We start from the raw sequence: 19874 nt of genomic DNA, 5'->3' as shown, positions 1-19874 counted from the left end.
TTGTCATCTTTCCACCCATCTCATGTCCAGGTCTCATGTGGAGTTGTTTTCGGTGGTTTCCAACACGGACCACCGAAACCATTCTAAAAAGGGTATCTGTTTAGTTATTATCATAAAGCCACCCTCTTCTCCTTCCTCTCTCTCTCTCTCTCCACAGTGGGAGGGTTAATACAGAGGGTGGTGTGGGGGAGAGGCCCCATTTCCATGACCCCTCGAGTCAGAGATACATAAGCGACGTAAAGGAACTCAGGCTCCTAATCCAAGTCAAACAGCTTAAGCAGAAGTACGACTGAGACTGACTCTCCACGTTACTGGACCTGGCACAAGCTTCCAAAATACTAAAGGAAAACTGAGCATCTCCGCGGAAGAACCGAGACAGAAACCTACCCTCGATATCAGAGCGGCGCTGTCACACGCTTGCACACAGATATACAAACCCACTGTCTTTCTCACACACACGCACAGACAAACGCACGCACCGAGGAGCAAACAGTCTCTCTCCCTTTCTCTCTGTCTCTCTCTCTCTCTCTCTCTCTCGCTCACTCACTCACCCTCCCTCCGATCCACACACACACACACACACCACTACAGTATATCAGCAAGCGACTCACAGAGAAAAGGAGGGGAGAGCAGAAATGAATGTGAAGATCCTGACGCTGGTGATTGTGCTGGTGGTTTCTCTGCTGTGTTCAGCCAGTGCTGGTAAGTCTGGAGCGTGACGGCTGTCGCCCGGAGCCTCCCATGTTTATCTTTTTTCCTATGCTGTTAGTCTTGGGAATGGGCAGCTGTAGTTGATCAGTTACCCAGCATGGTTAGCCTTCTGGGGCTGGGAGAGGAGGCAAGCGGCACCTGGCTGCGTGCTGTACTGCACTGCAGAGGTTTGGCTTGTTATTGTGCTTATTTCACGTGAAGTTTATCATGGCACCCGAGGATTACTTGCTGATTTAGCAGGACCTGCAATGATGGTTCTTGGTGGTTTCATGTATAGCTTGGCTTTCTAGGGTTATGTGCTCTTGGTGTACTGTATATAAGGTAAACGCTTACATGATATTGTGGTGCATATAATGTGGTGTTAAAACCGGCAGATGGTTGTATAATTCATTCCGGTTTGGATTTCACGCGAAAAATGCCTGGAGTCCTGGCACTTACAGTTACTGTAGATGTTTCAAGGTGGATTTCATCTATTTCTATGGGCTGTGCCACATCATCGAAGGTATTTTCGTTCTATCACTAAGCTGAAGGTACACAGATGAGGAGTTTGGATGCTCAACCTGCTATTCTGTTATGTAATTGCGTTGAAACATCATGTTATTTATAATCTACCTCTAAGCATAACAAAGCAAAGCACAGAGTGCTTTCATCAAGAAGTCTTAAAGCTGAGGGCTTGAGTCAGGTGACCAGTGGCCACCCTGCAGATGTGGTGCAGGTAACAGGCTCATGTTAAAAAACAACTGTGGCCCTTGTGTAAACGCCTGAATCTCTCTAAAGTCTGACACCAATCCATGTGCGACTGCTGGGAAGCATGTGTGTTTGAGAGCAGGAGTGTGTGTTTGTCAAAGAGTGTGTGTGTTAAGGGTGCTGGCTAGCAGATACTCAGCATATCACACAGCAATCGCGTAGAGCACCTTACGCCCTGCGTTTCCACGCACGTTCAATGCTGCTATTTTTATCTCGGCGCAAGCAAATGGGAAGCAATTAGCTTGCGCTATACGGCCAGTGTCATTTTTCATCCCCCTGCATGCGTGCGTGCGTGGAGCATGTCCAGCTCCATTTCCTTAGGCTGTGGATACAAGACGGCTTTGGCTGATAATGCTCGATCCGGGTCCGGGTCAGAGCGCTTGCTTGTTCCCAGCCTTCCGTTATGACTAGCATTATCTCCGTCGAGAGCATTAAGCATGATGAGATGGGGGAGAGGGAGCCGTAGGGAGCCGGAGCTGTGCGCTGTCGCGGGAAGGTGTTGGAAGAGGCTCGGTGTGTAGGCAGCGGGTGTGAAGCCTTTCATCTCCAGACAAACGTTTTTCTGGGAGTTTTCTGGAAATTGCCATCTATTGCCAAAGCAGGCGCGCGTGCGACAGGGTAATCAGGGCGAGGTTGAAATAGGGTGGGGACATGCGGGAGAAGTCAAGGTGCAACAGGCGACGGGTGCTTCTTTACATCCACCTCTGGCAGGCATTTAGTGTCACCCGGCAGAACGGTCGCGGCCCCGCTAATCTCATCTCTGCATACCTCAATCTGCTCGCCTTGTAATGGGCTTCCCCTTAAGAATGGGTAAATCTTCCCACATGAGTCTTTCATAATTCATCCTGAAAGCAATCTGTCTTCCACTCTCATTGCTCTTAAGCCTGGTATGTAAACACTTCATATTGTGGAAACAGTTCGGGCACTCCGGATTGTCAGTCTGAGTTTGATATCGCAGCCTCATCTTCCAATGTCACGGATGTGAGGGATAAGCCCTGCGAAAAATACAGTAGGTGATTCAGAAAACAACAGACAAGGAAGCAAACACGCACACATGCACGGACTCCCTGAGATGGTGTAATTTTAGCTGTCTGGTTTGTCCTTTGTCCAGTCAGAGTCGAGCAGGTGAGAGCGTGGAGATCAGATCTCAAGCGTCATCCGTTTGAAATCCACTCTCAGCGAAGGGGCGATTTCACTCAAACTGTCCACAACGCTGTTATGTGGTATTAAACTTTGATGTGGCGTCGGAGCTCTTGCGCGGACATGCGTCGCTTGCGTGAATCCGCGCGTCCTGAGTCAGCGAGAACCCTGCAAAACAAATAATGGGCTCATTAGGAAATCTTCAGCCGCAAAATGTTTCTTTTTAGAAGAAAGAGGGAAGAGGGAAGGATATTTTGAGAAACAACACCAGTGGCCCCGTGCTAACAGCGTGCAGGAAGCATTAAATCATAACTCTGTTTTTTTCCACTCGCTCACCTAATGCAAAGAAGGTGTTTGCGGCTTCAACCTTGATAGGGGCCTTGGAGAGAACACAAATAGGCAAACCTTTCCAGATGTCTAGCGATAACATTGTAATAGCGGTCGAGCAGCATGAGAGAGAGATGAGCGCTACGGAAAGGTCAGTACAGGATTATGTAGAATCATTCAGCGGTGCTTTGAGGTGTGATGGAGTTTTGGCCAAGTTCCTCTGTTTCACAAGCGTACACACAAACACAGACGTGCACATGCTCACACATACATTGCACGAAGAAGGTCAATGACTCAGTAAACCAGTCATCATTTCTAAAACACCATAGAGGATATCCAGCTTACTCATAAAACAGATCTGTGATACTACAGTGTGATTTATCAAAAATGTGTAAATGAAGTATATACACACTGAAATGTATCTATTGAATAATAGCTAAATACTAAAGAAACAGTTCATAGAAAAAAGTAAATGATGTGATTATTTATTCACCTTTAATTATCACCTTTATATTGCAAGCTGCAATTTCATAGTAACCATAGGCTTTAAAGATCTTAAAAAACACCATAAGAATCTTAAAAGTGTATTATATCAAGTGTTATTAAATGCATAGAAAGGCAACAAAACACAACTTTATCATTTTTGAATTCACATAAATGATTTTAATTACTTTAAAAAGACTTTGGCCTGGTTTCACAGACAAGGCTTAGCTTGAGCCAGGACAAAATTAATATGTAAGTCGCTTTTATTAAAATGCATTAGATAAAACATTATGGGTTTCGACCTTAAGACAAATGTAAGATATGAAAGGGCAATTTATTTTCAGTTAAAGACAGCTCAAACTTTCATTTTAGTCTGGGCCTAGGGTTAAGCCTTGTCTGTGGAACCTGGCATTTAAGTCAAAGAGACTACTCTTTATATATTTATAAGAAGCTTTTGGTGTTTTGTCCTGGTTACTGTCATTTCTAGAAAGTCATGTGTAACAATTCTTCAAAAGTTTCTACACACAAAAATGGACTGGAAAACATGCAAGTATTTTATTTTTCTAAGCCATTTAATGTAAGATGCATTTCAAGTATTATTGTACAGTATAGCCTATGCTGTATTTCTCAATGTAACAGAGGAACAAACGGTCATTTGTGCCCTCGGCTTTGCCCAGCAACTTGTTGCATCTTTTAATAATACTTAAAAAAAACTCTTCTGTCACTTGTGCAAGTTTTTATTTGCCAGCTACACAGCTCCAGACTTTAGAGAGCAGAAGCAATAAAAGTGTGCCCTTTACAAAAGCGTACATTTCCTGAGCTCGATCATAATTCACGGCGCAAAGACATAACAATAACCTTTCAGAAACGCTCCCCAGTGGCTACAGTAAAGCGAACGAGTGAAATGTGTGACTCCCATACACCAGCATAACGCAATTCAGATCCCTCTAAAAAATATTAAATAACCTCCACCTTTAAACAGACGCAGAGAAGAAATATCCTGAAGGGTAGTGATGAAGAGTGAGAAAGAAACAAAGAGAAATAAAAAGTGGGATCGAAGCTGTGTGATAGTGAAGAAAACCTTGAACAACCTTCTGATGTGGTGAAGAACACAGGCACTAAAATATTAAAAGGCCTTTAAAACTTCACAGCTGGTAGTCTTGCCTGCCTTAACAAATTTGCAGGTGGAAAAATGTGGAAAATACAAAGGACACGAATTGCTTCAGATGCTTGCACTCCTGCTCTCTTTCAGAGCAACACTTATGCATCTGGCTTAGCTACGTGTCTCTCGTACCCACAATCCCCTGGGTCTCAGCAAGCTGACAAACCGTTAGCTAGACCCCACCACTAAACATCAGAGACCATATCACCTTAGCACCCCCAAAATCTGCCTCTCATTGACTTTTTAATTAAAGCCAGATATACCAAACGCCTGACTGCATCCATTGGGAACTAATATTAACCTGATTTATGGCTCCCTTTTCAAATATTAAACATTACATTTATTTTGGTTGCGATACAATAGAACAGAATGAGTGGTCATTTTTGTGAACAGCGTGGCAAAATGCTGAGCAAATACTTCACAATGTGCTTTAATTATTTTCATGCTCAATTTGAAAAGTATGGAATGAGAAAGACAAGATAGGGACGCTTTCTGACAACAGAAAACTACGTTGTGTGTCTTGTACGCTTACCAGATTATTTCATGTCAAGTTAACTAGATTTTCATAAAGTCTGTTCAGAATCACAGAGCTGAGGACTGAATCGCTGCTTGTGGGGATTTGATGTGAGAAACTAAATGGCTTGTTTATGAGAAGTGTTGGAGAGTTTTTGGAACACTTAAATTGATGCGCCCATTGGGAGTACCCATAATTCTAAGCCTCTGGGATCAGGATATCGGTGTTATGCCTTTAATTTTATTGCTCTAAATAATATACGGCCCATATAAATCCAAGACACAAAATCCTTGCTGATGTTTTAAATGGAGTGTAGTGCATATTAAATGAGGCCGACGCACCTCTGTACTTGTATCACTCATGAACCACCGTCATATAAACTAAAATGAATTCTTGTTAAATCTTTCAGTTCACTGTAAATACATCTGAATAGCTCACTTGACAATGTTTTTCAAATGTCTGGAGGGAGCAAATCAAAACGTAAATATATTATCCAAGTAAATCCATGAAAATATGCATATGTCTGTTTGTTAATACCACATCTTATATTTCATATGAAACAAAGGATTCTGGGGGAAAACATACCATGCAGGCCTCACGCTGAAAGGATAAGTCTGTTTGTAAAACTAGCATGCAGAATTTGGCAAGGAGTTCTGTAAATATATATATACAATTCAGTCAAACAGTTTACTCAGGGATTGTGAAGCTTTACGTTTAATCTTTTTGGCGTTTCACTCCGGTAAATACACCAACATACATAAACAAAATTGGAAAATTAACTGACCATAAATTAATATTGCCTCTAACTTTGCACACAGGGACCCCAAAGTAACCGTGAGAAACAGCGAATTTTATACAACGAAATTGCGTCTTTGTCAAACGTCCTTGCTGACACAACAGAGCCATTCACCAGCAAGCTGTTAACCCCACACCAAGCGATGTCCATTCACATGACACATATGTGTCTTTCATGACTGATTGTTTAGAGAAGAAAATGTGTGATCTCAGCTGGAAATATCCCAGCATGCACTGGTTGACACCCTTTTCAGCTCTCACTCAGCAGCTCGGCACTGGGCCCGAGACTGAAGTCTGCACCACCACACTATCTTAAAGAGTATGCATGCAAGTTTACGGCTAACAACGCAATAGTCGGACAAGATGTGTTTCATGGCCAATAAAGAGCCTGTGGATCTCATTGCTGTTTCCAGAGATTAAGGCTAAAGACGGGAGCTGTACCTTCTTGACCATTACTGACATGCTGAGTTTGAGCCGACCACTGCTGACTAGGTCTCAGGAGGCACAATCCTCTTTGAGACGCCATGCTGTTTGCCCTGGAAGCCAATTCAGAAGAAATCTCACTTAAGATGCTTTGCATGATTGGCTCTCTGATTTCCTTGTACTTAAAGGTCCAACCTGCAGTAACCTCTACCCAATGATTCACCCCTGCCAGACTGAGCTCTGCTGAAAAAGTCTGAACGAGTCTTAATCAGCCTTCTCTCGGCTTCTGGAGTTCTCTCGGCACATCATTAGCAGTCGAGGTGGCAGCCGTGGTGCTTTGAACCTCCAGTTCTCAGATCATTCGGAACCGGGCCATTTCTAACCACATTATTATAGCTTAGCACTAATTTGGGTCATGTGTAGTGTGCTCGCGAGGCTGCGCACCATCTGAGCCTGTCAGGAATGATCAGAGAACAAAACGATGACAAGATGCTACGGCCACTTTTATCAGAGCACAGCTCGGTGATAGAGCTCAAAGTAGAGCAGGTTTCGGGGGTGTGGTAAAGTCAATGAACTATGGAGTAAAGTCTTCATGCAATTTTACATTTTGGGGGGTATCGAACCTAAGATCTTGATTTTCCTAAAGCCATACTCTAGCAAGACCCAAAACACAATGCAAGCCTTCATCTCCCCTTGCAAGTCTTGTGCTATCACGCGAGCACAATACTGAATATCAAACAACCCCGCTGCAATGAAAAACAGAGGAAACGACCTTAACAACCGACCGCAGGGTTGACACAAAGGGTTAAGCGATCGTTCTGTCTCCCTCACCCTAATAATGGACCCGTGCTGAAATTTGTGAAGGAGGAAACCCAATCCATTCCGACCCACAGTGTCGTTGGCTTGTTCGAGTAAGTGCCTTTCACAGCAGCTGCCATGGAAACGTGTTTTGAGAGCACGCTTGAGATTGGTACCAGTTTATGCCAAGGCCCTGCGCTACTGGTAGGCATGCGATAAGCAGCGGCTTCAAATACCCATCAGAATGCGAGGCTGCTTATTTCAGATGCTGCTGAAGGCTTGCTTAACTTAATTTCCATATCTGAAGCGGTATATTTAGGGACATAATAGCACACTGTTAAGAAATTTGGTGAGGCACACTGTAACAAGGTCTCATTTATGAGCTAGGCAAGTGATTCATACCAGTGTTTCATGCTAATTAACGTGTCTCAATTTAAGCATAATGCTTATGATCAAGTGTGACTAGCTAAAGCATAGTCTTAGCGGCATCAAATTGGCATGCATGCGTGTGGCGGAGAAGAAAAAGCAGCTAAGTGTGGAGCACTCTCTATCTTCTGTTTCACTGAATGAACGTCCTCTGAGACGCAGGGGATCACGCCTCTGACGTCACACGCCACCAGCTATGGTTACACCCCCGTGGGACTCCACGCCTCTCATTGCACATATGCAGAGCAACACTTAAAGCACAAACAATCTTCGGAAAACATGCACATACACACACGAACTCATTCATAAAACATAAATGGCTAAGGGCGGTTAAGGATGCATTTGTTTAGTGAGACCGAGCAGAAAAGATGCATGTAACAAAAATAATATATAATATATTTGTTCTTATGTGTGCATTTGTCTCCTAAAGTAGCGATTCCCGACCAAGGGTGTTTGGAGAAAAGTTTAACTGTGCTTTCCTAAAACCTGTAAAACAGAATAAAGTACTGGATGGTTATTCAAGATTCTATTAATATAAATATAATATGAAATAATACTGTTATAGTATTTTACTTGGCCGTATTAAAAATGATTCAAGGGCTGTAAGGGATGCATTTGTTTAGTGAGACCAAACATAAAAGGCGCATCTTTCATAGTGCAACAGTACAAGTTGCAAGATACAAAAATTTTGATTTTATGAAAGATTTAATTTTTTCTACACACCCTCAAATATAATACTGTAATATTTTATATAATATTAAAGTATGCAAATTTGCAGAACGGTTTGTGTCTTACTGATGTTAACTTTCAACATATGAACGTCATCTCACCAAAAAGAGCAGACAGTTATACAGTAGAGTCACACACACACACCGACAAGCTTTAGGCTGCTATTACAAACAAATGAAGACAAAATACACAAAAGCTCACTAACACTTTGTATCACCTTTGACTTCTGATGTTGCTCTGTTGCCGGTATCCATTATGCATGTCGGTGGAGACGCCCTAATAAGAGCTGTTATGACTGCAGTCTCAAGCTGTGGAGAGTGAGAAGCTGGATGTCTGACAAATAACCAGGCACAGTTTTCTCATCATGCTGCATCCATCTTCATGTTCTGTTCTACTTTCTAAAAAATGGGAAATAACACACAGAATATGTTGTAAACAACGTCAATAAATCAATACTATGTATTACATTCTGTAAACAAACCAACCTAGCATAACACATTTTGATTCACATTGACTGTTTGTTGCGTTCGGTTGAGTCAAGATGGCCGATGGGGGGTGTTAGAAGGGGAAACACATAAGGAGAGATAATGCATGTATTACAACCCGCCATAAATAAAAGCTGCCCTCTCCTCACCTGGTTCTGCTTTGCTTGTAAGTAGATCTAATCTCCCACTTCCTGGAGCGGCGAGTATAAGATTAGATCCATCTGTTGCCCTCAGCCTAAAGGTCCTCTGACTAGCCTAAACTTTATAGTTATTGAAAGTCCTGGCTCTTTATTTTTGTGTTTTGTGTTTGTGTAGTGAGTGTATTGTAAATTTAGGCCAGTCCGAGACATTCAGCAAACCATTCATCAGATACTGTTCGCCCTTTATAAACGTTGCCTACACCGGGCCCCCTCTCTCTGTCAGGAAAGTGCCGGGTGATGGATAACTCTCTCGGCTAAGAGGCAGCGCTGGGATTTACAGGGACACACTATCAGACACAAGGTGTCCAGGGGAGGCGAAGCACTGCGAGGCGGTCATGTTGAAAAGTCAACATAATGGATTGTGTGGTGAGGTGGGACAGGGCAATTGGAGAAAAGACACTTCCTGCCTCTAAAACTCAAAATCGTGGTGACTTCCACAAATTGGTCTTGGCCAAATTGTTACTTTATTACACTTTAATTGGAGGGTTTTGCAGCATTTGGACTATCATTGAAAGGATAATCCCAAAGTCACACTTAAGGGTTCACGGTCTTTAGAGAAAACTGTTGTATCGTGAGAAGCATCTATCAGAATATAAACCTGGAAGGTATTACAGCCGTTGAACGTAGGCCCTCAATCAGCACAGATCTAATGCAATAAGGAGGCCAAAGCATTTTAATTCCAGTGAGGGTCTGGTAAACAAGCACACAAGTGAAGGCAAGATCACATCAGCATATGCCATCTATTACGCTATATCCACGGTTATTGCTCTTGTCACTTTGCATTCGCCACAGAGCACGGAAAGATACGGCAGCCCTCTGAGTAACTCAATCAGCTATACAGATAGAGAACCAGCCAAATAGTTGTAAAATAGACGATAAAGGCTGATTCTAAGTGCTCAAAATATCCCTGATCTAATGCATGTCTAAACGTTAATAAATAAATGTAGTTCTTATCTCAACAGAGATCGTTTTTACAAGCTTTCAGTACATGCCTCCTCTTGTTTGCAGGCCAAATGGAGAATTTTCTGAGAGATGTTTTCTTCTCAGAAGCTAAGCGGCGAGCAAATGCTGCCTGTCAGCTCGTGATGGCAGAAAACATCTAAATCGTGTCATTATGGAGGGGGGTTATGACAGACGCAGAGCCGGGCTGATGTACTGTGTTCAGCTCAGTCGGTCCAGGTGTAATTACAGCTTCTGCTGCCTGCCAAGATGAACATTGTGTGGTTGCCACCTCAAAGACATTTTAAGATTATTGCTCTTGCTGTGGGGGACAATATGTTGGGCGTGATTCTGGAACTGAAAAGATAGGATGTGGAACACAATCTCTTGGCAATAAGTGACTATTTTATGAGGTGGCAAGTTCATATCCATAAGACCTTTCACACCGTTGGTGTGGGGCATCATTACTGCTTTATTTCCAATACATTTTCAAACACATTCCTATAAATTATCCATCTCATAAAGGATTTCCCATGAGATCTCCGCTGCGACCTCTAGTCTGTTTCTCACAGACCATCCTAAGTGTTTTAAAGATTCAATAGGGTGGGGGACATGTCCTATAGTCCATTGGAGCAGCTCAGATATGGAGCCTTTTTACATGTTAAACCGCCCAGATTAGCAAGAAATGATTTGAATGCAGACAGAATGCGTAAGTTTAGTCATTTTGTACGTGTAGCAATAGCAGGAGGATAATGCTGGGATTAGCATGACGGGCTTTAGTGTGGTTTCCTTCTTTCACGAGATGTTGAAATATGCAACGGAGCTCTTTTGTGGGGGCAAATGAATTAGCCCCCTGTTCGCGGTATTAGTCTGCTGCAAACGTGTAATATGTCAGCTAAAAGCGATTAGCTTGCCAATAACTCCTATTTGAGTTGTCAGGAATTTACAAAGCACAGTTTGAGGAAATTTGAAGCATAAGATGACTAGGAGCAACATGTTTAGCCCTGTTACCACCAACACACTTTTAAACAACATATTGTGGCTCAAAGACTTTAATCTCTTTCAATGCTGTATAGTTAGCGGTTGATATTAGATTATGTAGTTTATTATCTAGCAAACTAAAAAAATAATGTTACAAGCAATGACAACAACGTTTTAATTTAACCTATTGTATTTAATATAACAGGATTTTGGGACAACATATACAACTCAAACTGGGAAACTGCAATAAGAACTTTTGTATATACTTAAAGGGACTCTCACCCCCAAATCTGTATACACTTCTTTGTTCTGTTGAACACGAAAGAAGATATTTTGAAGAATGATAAATATTTGAATTCTTCCAAATTGGTTTTTCTGAAATTGATACAGATTTTGAACAACTCGAGGCGAGTGTGACTAAAAAAAGACAGTTGGGTGAACTGTCCCTTCAACATCTAACATTGGGTTTATTTTTACCCTGAATCTTATCATTTCAAGCAATTGTTTGTGGTATATTTTATAAAAAAAAGTTGCTCCCTTAAGTCTTCCTAATATAAGTTGTCTGTCACTCCCTAGGGAGATGTTAGGAATGTCTTGACCCAATGAGAGTAATCTCATTCAAGTTCTTGCTGGGAAAAGGTTAATGGGAATCTCTGTTTACTCTCAAGGATAGGCATTTGTTGAGCTCTTACTGAAAGATTCCTTTTTAAGGAGGTCGTTTTTTCCCGGATGCATGTTAGCATGTGTTGGAGTTAAAGACAAACATAGGCACAAAGGTTAACGTAGAAGGATATAAAAAGATGATGAATTGGGAAAAACAGAATGAATTGTATGTTTAGCTAACAATAATGTGCAAAGTTTGGAATAGGGAATTGGAAAGCTGTGGCCTGACATACACCAAAAACATAACTGTTGATTGACCAAACAAGCTTTCCCATTTATCTCCTTCAGCAACGTAGACTGAATTTCCATCATTGGGAATACTGGGAATTTTCTGTCGAAAGACACAAACAAAACACCAATTGAGAACCTGAATGAGAGATCATTGACATCAGATAGCGTTGCACAGATCAAGGTCTTCCCGAAACCTCCCAGAATGTTTGTTCTCTCTGGAGGACTTGTTTGATTTTTCTAAAGAGGTGAGAGGTTAGAGACGCATTGATGTGGATCAAGCTGTGGATATGAGACAGGCTTAAAGGATCTACTCACACTTATTGGGAGATGACTGGAAACATCTGGGCACGCTCACATGAGGGTGCGTGCAGGTACACAGACGCGCGGGCAAATATGTGCTTAGGACAGGCGTCTCGGCGGTGCTCTTGAGACCGACAACTTGGTGATGGGAGAAATTCAAAGCTTTGGATGTAAACAAACGTGTCCGTGACCCTGGCAGGAGACATGAGACATTAGGAACTGCATTTTCTTTTGTACTTTGGTGTTTTTCTGTATTATAGGTATAATACTTTTATTCCAGAAAATATCAATTAAGATGTAACATTGGCTTAATCAATAGTGCGGCAGGGCTGTTTGTCTATTTTGCAATTTTGTGTGGTTATACTAATGGCACAAAAATTTAACACCTTTAAGTAAAAGTCACCTAGGTGCTTTAAAAATGAACAAGTGCATGTAATCATGTATAACATGTTTGATCATTTATTACATTATTAACACATACTTTTTTATGTTTGCAGGTCCAATGGCCTCCACCGAGCATAGCAAAGAGCTCGAGGAGATGAGCAGCATGAGGACTCCTTTGCGGCAGAACCCTGCTCGAGCCGGCCGGAACCAAAGACCTTCTGGCTGGAGGAGGAGACGCCCTCGACCCCGCCTCTCTCATAAGGGGCCCATGCCATTTTAGAGCAAGGTCAGTTTGACATTACTATAGCAAAATAATGTTTAACCTTAAAGAACCAATAAGAGCAAAACTGAAGAACCAATATGATACAATATCAGTTTTAATTTCTAAATGAAATGGTTCTGTGAAGCAGTCTTGAGAGAACCAGCACTTTTCTCCTTTTCATACAAAGTGAGGGATACTGGAAAAGCTGGAGAAAAACGTATGCAAAATAAAACTGTGATTGACAGAAACCAGCTCGCTCATTCACTTCTTTCATGAATTATAGATTACGTTTGGCACAGAAAAACTGTGACTTTAGACTGCCTGTCTCTGTTGTTCTCTTAGATCTTCTAAAAACATGCATTGTAAATGTTGTATTAATTGACATAACCAAAATACAAATTGTATTCCTTTCTTGTTCCATTATCTTAATAAAGCCAATAACTAATAATAACATTCATAAAAATCCCGAACCACAAGAATATTTAACTTAATGTCTAGATCCACATTTCTTCAGGCAAATACTTTAATCTTTCACTTCTTACAAACACTGTCTCTGTGAAATTGCCAATGATGTAGCACCCAAGTCAAGATTTCAAAGTAAGACAGAATATCATTTACAAAGTCAATAAATAACTGCAGCGTATTTGACAGATCTTATCAGAATGTTTACCTTTTATCATTTCAGTCTTTGTACTGAAAAGGTGACCCACAGCTTTGCAGCAACTAGAGATTTTAAATGAAAGAAAAATGGATAACAAAACCTGACGATTACTAAGGTCTAATTCACAGCGTTCTCACACATGGCCCCACAGAACAAGGTGACTCGAGACGGTACAATATCCCCACAGGAGTCCATAACACTAGCCTGCCGAGTCTTGCCATAAATTAGCCTCATATAAAACTGGAGTCTATGGAGAAAGACAAGTCAGCTCTTTATGGCATAGTCAATCGTTTTTAAAAGGGAAGAGAGATGAAAGCATTAAAAGCTAAGAAATCAAACATGGTTTTACGGTATGGTGAATTAATTTAGCTCAATAACGCCGTTTGGTAAATAAGTCCTATTCATTTGCATCATCAGTTTTAAAGGATGATGAATTATGATGTCACAGGTAAACACAGAGCAAGACCTCTGCATCTCAGGGGGCAACTCTTCAAAGTGCAGCCCATCCAAGAAAAAGCACAAATTATTTTGGTGGCAGTCAATGCTTGTTTGGAACCCCAGAAAACTGGCAGCACAATGAGGGTAAGCTGCAGGAAGTTGTGTAGCTCCATTAAAAGGAACGCCTCAGTGGCTCACAATGTAGACTCCACAAACAGCACTTCAACCTCAAACAAGACGAACATTTCCCTTTCATTCGGTTCCTTCTTGCCCGACAAGGGTTCAAAGTTCACGTCTTTAGCACATTCACTCACATTCCTTTGGGCCCATTTGCAGAGACAAGCCTGCCAATCAAGACCGAATGTGCACAACACTGAATCAAACTCTTTTCGTAATCCAGAGCAATGCACTTTACAGTTAAAGGTCCAATGTGTATTTTTTGGGCAGGATTTATTGACAGAAATGCAATATGATTTACATATATACTTAACTATGTTTTCAGAGGAAAGACCTAACATACTGAAACGTAATGTTTCTATTACCTCAGAATGAGCTATATCTAACTACATATTCCTTGGGTCCCCTTACGTAGAATTCACCATGTTGTTTCAATAGCCCTAAAAGGACAAACTGCTCTACAGAGTGTGTTTCGTAAATATGTTAACGCCTTCAGCACAGAAGCTAAAACATGATAACATCTTAGCTCTGTGTCAGCCATTGAAGTACTTTTTAAACGGAGGGGGGAGGGGTGGACAGAGCCGATGGTTGCTATTCGCAAACTCACCGCTAGATGCCGCTAAATTTCATACACTGGACCTTTAATATTTTTTTAACTGTCAAAATAAAAGACTACTTACTGTTATATTTGAGTTCTATGACATTAATATTCATTTTCCTGGCAGACATCTTATTACCAAAGAGACTTGCCAGAACATATAGCATGTTGTGAAAATCACTGTTTAACACTGTACAGTAAATCAGTCCATTCCCCAAATGGAACTCCCACTAAAGTGTCTGACCTGCATCTGGCTTGTGTACAACACGTCACATTTTCCGCGGTGTGAGAAACGTAGCCTAACACTTCATCATCTATAGCTAAAACGGGGCACAGTATGACCGGGGCAATTAACTCCCCTCAAGAGCTGATAACAGCCAGAGAACCCCACAACAAGGCCACAGCAGACGCACTTAAAAGGCTTTTCTCTTTTTTCATTTTGGTCACCGTGCCAGCTGATGAGAAGCATGTCTTCATTAGAAGCCTAAGCAAATGCAGCGCACATCGCCTGGGTTCAACCGAGAAGTTGCAATTACATTGTGGACGAGCTGAAAAAAATCTTATCTTGACAGTCTCCTAAAGACCAACCGATCTAACTTAACAACATGTCGTGTACAGCATCTTCACTGCGAATTGAAAAGGAGGTTAAAAGCTCAGCTGATAATATGAGAACTGAAGGTTGCGGTAATGGAACAATCAACACAAGAACAGCCCATTACAAGATCCAGATGGCACAAATATAAGAAAAAAAAACAGAATGGATTTAGACAGCCAAGTACAAAGGCACTGCAGACAGCTAGAAAGTCAAAATCTGCCCCATTCAGTACCAAGGGCGACGCTGGTTGATTAGGGAGCGACTGCCTGAAACAAAAGTTCCTCTATTACATGTGCCCACAGCATCCACTGATGTCATAGAGTGTACATAAACAAATCACGTGATGACTCACAAAAGAAGAAACGGTCCGATAGGAATCTTTGATCCTGTACTGCACATGACTCGAATGTAGAAATATGCAGGTGTAACAAAGAAAATAAAAGATAGCTCTTATCGCTCAATGGGCACTGTTGTACTGTAAGAAACCTCCATGACAGCTACAGCCAGCTAAAAATATTATGAAGTCATGTATAAAACACAAAAATAAACACAGGTCCAAAAGATGACCTTACTGATCTACACTGATCACTTGCTCAAAAGGTAAAAAAGAACAAAGATCCTTTCTGATGTGATGTCAGGACTGCTAGATTTTGGCAAAAATCTTAATCACGATTATTTTGGAAAAGACTTAGATCGCTGTTCAACAAAATTACTTTGAAAACATTTATTTAGGGAAAATAAATTAAATAAACAAACAAACAAATAAAATATTTGATCACTGAATTCAACTGAATAATTTATGTTAAAAGTAGGTCAAATAAATAAAGTGTCAATGCATACGTTCAAATAAATGATTTAATAAAAAATAAACATGAAGTACATTAAAATAAATATGTTGTGCACTGATTTGAGCATTTAATAACAAATGTTTTGTGTTACAGAATTTTAGCACATTAAGTGTCATTCTAACTCATGAGTCATTTTGTGTTGATTGTGTTAAATAAATAAAAGGGACAACGCAAAGAGAGAGAGAGAGAGAGAGAGAGAGAGAGAGAGAGATTGTTCAGTCAAGAACACGTTGTTTTGTTTTAAACACAACAGTTTACTGAAAACCCCTAAACATACATTAAACATATCTGACAAAACGAAGGGTTATTTTGAGCTTTTTGAAAAGAAAGTTTTCAGCAGAATAATCATTTTATCTCAGTGATTTTGTTTCCATAACTAATTGCAGTGCATACTGTAGCTCATTGTGATGCTTTTTGGTTAAGTGCATATTTACAATTTTGTTCCAAAGGTTGTTCTGATTAAGACTAATTATGATGTCAATTAGTAACTGTACAGAGAATCCACTGATGCTTCAGTGTACCTTACTCTTGTTTTATTTTCTTTTGTCCACAGGCACAGCTTAAAGTGCCCTCCCCCTTGGTTCTGATTTCTACGCTCTTCCTTTGCCTTGGGGGGCCTTGCAACAAGGGGCCTTTGCTAGCCCAATCTGAAGAGTGATGTCCATAGCACCTGCTGGTTCTTCAAGCAACTCTTCTTCTGTCCACAAAAAACCAGGACAAGCCACTCACCCTCAGCTCTACGAAGAATTGTGGGCCGGAAAAGGGGGTGGGGGGTATTGAGCCCGAGCTATCAGATTCTGTCTCTGTCTCTCTCTGTCTGTCTCTCTCTCTCCTCCTGTGGTTTTCCTCATTTGCTTTCTAGAGCCCTTTCATGGCCACACTTTGCATGATGTGTGAGCAGTGGGGAGTCTGGTCCAAACAGTTATAGTCTGGAAGCGTCAGTTTCTTCTCCGAGGTGTGCTAGTCCCATTCTCTCCAGCGTGAAGGTGACCACAGCGCTTTGTTCCTTTGCTATGAAGTGGTTTGTAAATGTTGTTTATGAGGGAGAGAAGTGGCAGGGAACTAAAAGTAAAGGCACTGTTTTGAACTTCCTCATCAGGGTCTCAGGCCCAGTACGGCCAGGTCAGCATCTTTTAATTTCATAATCCATTTTATCATCTCACCTACAACGCAAAACAGTCTGACGTCTCCAAGAGAGTATCGTGACTGCATCAATTGAATTACAATTGCAGATCATACAATTACCTCTGAAAATTATTGCTTTGTTGAAAGAATATAATCTGGTTTCCAGTAAACGAAACATCCATCTCAATTACATTTCATCCATCTTCTTACGCGACCCCACCGTTTCATTGTGCCGTCTGATGGGCATTACGCATCAACCTACCAATGAACCATCAGCAGTCAGAGGCTTAAACATAAAGCCACATTGTCTTGTTAGAAAATCACACTCCACTTTGATGAGCGTGAGATCATCGGTCCCGAGCCTTCTTCTCCTCCCCCATGACACACTGCTTTATAGCAGAGATACACGACTGTTAACCGGCCAGGGTGGTCTGCTGAACATTGCGGACCATCTCTCCTTTTTAATGAAGTGCCAAATAGCAAATCTATTATACAGTGCTGCCAGGAGAAGTAAACATGTTACCTCTCATTATGGGGAAGCATAACATTTGACCACATATATGCATTTTCGCCACATTTGTTGTAAGATCAAATATAAAGGCAATGGCAGCAGATTAAGTTTAAAAGACATCAGACCAAACTCGATATTTAAAGGCTGTATTGTCCTCTTGAAACGGTTCTTTGACACGACTCTAATGCCTTTATTTGACATATTACTGGTTCTTATTGGTTCTCATTCTTTTGTCGTCATTTTTTTTTGTTTATTTTCTCAGGGTGCTGTGACAGAAGCCTGCATGCTCCTATATTACATGCATTTATTTAAGAAACACACATGATTTGTATCTGCACCATTTAGCTTCATGTTTATGCCGTAGCTACATATCTACGTTTATACAAGCCATTATTTGTTCTCTCCTCATCGGGAGCAGTTGCCTTTTGGGTTTGAGCCTTTTAGCACAGGTGGCTGTGATGGCCGCGGTCATTAAATCCAATTGCTAATCTGTTTTAGATGGCTATTGAAAAAACCCTTCACAAGTCACACAGAGCTCTGTCAAATCGTCATAGAAAGACCAAACCTACCCCTAGCTTTCAGCTGAATTACCTTTATGATGTAATAATGATAGTCATTAAACCCCAGTAGTACCTCGAGGTCTGTTTTGACTTTACTTGTAGCTTTCAGTTAGATACCAATAATGAGGCAGAGATAAGAGGCTTTTACGAGACTGTTAAGTACACCTTATTCCGATGCTTAACTAGAGAACATCATTTTTATTAGCATTATGGTCCCTCCGGCATTTGCTGTTTGTCATTTTCTCTGCGGATTTGGAGGATCTGCTGTCTATCCTCAGCTCTTCATAAGAGAGTGCCTAAAACCACAGCAGCGACACACCCAGCCAAGCTCACCTTGATTAAAAATGTATCCAATCTTAGGGCACTGTGAATACTAATAATTCCATTCACACCATTATTATTTTACACGTGAATTTCATTTCAGAAAGCGCTCCGGAAAGCTCCGCATTGTGGATCAGTAGATCAGAATGCAGAGATGAGTTACCATTTGTTAGACTGGAGCAGTTGACTTACAGTACACTCCTAAACGGTCAGAAGAGTACTGATAGAGGTGCAGAGTAATGCCTGTATTATTCATGAATGTATCTTTACAATCTTCACTAGAGCTGAACCGCACCTCCGGTGAGGGACGCCGAGCAGTGTTTCAGTTCAGTTCAAGCCTTGAGTCGCGAAAACCTACCCTATCATTGCTACTCACGACAACCAACCCCAAACCTCCATCCCACTGATGGTGATGGTTATCTCTTTCATCAAACATCCAAAGACAAATATGACAAAATCCAAAGCTTGCTATAGCAGAGACCCCTATCAATCATTTGGCATTCCTCCAACATCTCTGTACGGACATGCAAGGCTGCACTTTTGCAATTCCATTATGCTGCTGGAAAAATAAATCCTGAAAACGTCTTTTGGCATGTAATGGTTTTCCAGTGTCTTGTGACAATTAAATTGACTGATTCTTGTCTAGCTGGTTGTCCAAAGCGTACTTTTCTATATTTTCTTTTTGTGTGTATGGTCGTATACAAGCGTAGAAAAATGTGTCTGCAGCACAATATGTCGTGGACACAAACGAGCTTTCACACCTTCCTTTGCTGTCTGACTTCGTCCGTCGTCGCCATCAGCACATCTGGTTCATGGAGCTTGTGGCGCAAAGAATAGTCCAGACTCCAAACTGAAAAGGCAAACCAACATATTATACTTACAGAGCACAAATCATTTTCTATATATATATATTATTTTATTTTTAAAAGAGCTTATGAGAAACTCATTCCAATTCTTTCATGTGTTTCAATCCAGTTTGGCTCCATTGTTACAGTCTTATGCACTTGTAAACCTTTTCCTTGAAAGCAAACAAGATGTAAGTGTGTCTATAGGGAAAGCATGGGAAAATTGATTCAGCAGGTCTTTGTATGTTAAGAATAGACACGTGGAAGTTCTTGAGAGTTCCTCAACGTCGTAACGATTTAGAAAGTCAAAAGGCAATGGACATACAATACAAAACTGAATTTGTCCATTAGGGCACAAGTGCCCTGCTTTTATCACACATTTGGTTGCTTGTTTTTTATTAGTTTGTCACATCGCATGTTAAATGTGGCGACTAACAGAATATCAACCCCAACAGTTCACAAATGTCTACCAATTTAGCAAACAACAAAATAACT

General features: G+C 41.1%; 1 protein-coding gene across 1 annotated transcript; it reads left to right on the top strand.

Moving 5' to 3' along the window:
• Positions 1–376: 376 nt before the first annotated feature.
• Positions 377–19189, top strand: apln (apelin). Its single transcript, XM_079479731.1, has 3 exons — positions 377–702; positions 12552–12724; positions 16571–19189. The coding sequence occupies exons 1-2, from the start codon at positions 636–638 to the stop codon at positions 12716–12718; spliced, it is 234 nt and encodes a 77-aa protein (XP_079335857.1). The 5' UTR covers positions 377–635; the 3' UTR covers positions 12719–12724; positions 16571–19189.
• The last annotated feature ends 685 nt before the right edge of the window (positions 19190–19874 follow it).

This window comes from Barbatula barbatula, assembly GCF_947034865.1.
Source record: "Barbatula barbatula genome assembly, chromosome: 18".
Taxonomy (NCBI): domain Eukaryota; kingdom Metazoa; phylum Chordata; class Actinopteri; order Cypriniformes; family Nemacheilidae; genus Barbatula; species Barbatula barbatula.
Note: the sequence above shows the minus strand (reverse complement) of the source record. Positions and strands in the feature narration are given on the sequence as shown.

Coding starts and splice junctions, on each gene's coding strand:
- apln (XM_079479731.1), top strand. CDS start 636: ATGAATGTGAAGATCCTGACGCTGGTGATTGTGCTGGTGGTTTCTCTG. Junction 703..12,551: donor GCTGTGTTCAGCCAGTGCTG/GTAAGTCTGGAG, acceptor TTATGTTTGCAG/GTCCAATGGCCTCCACCGAG.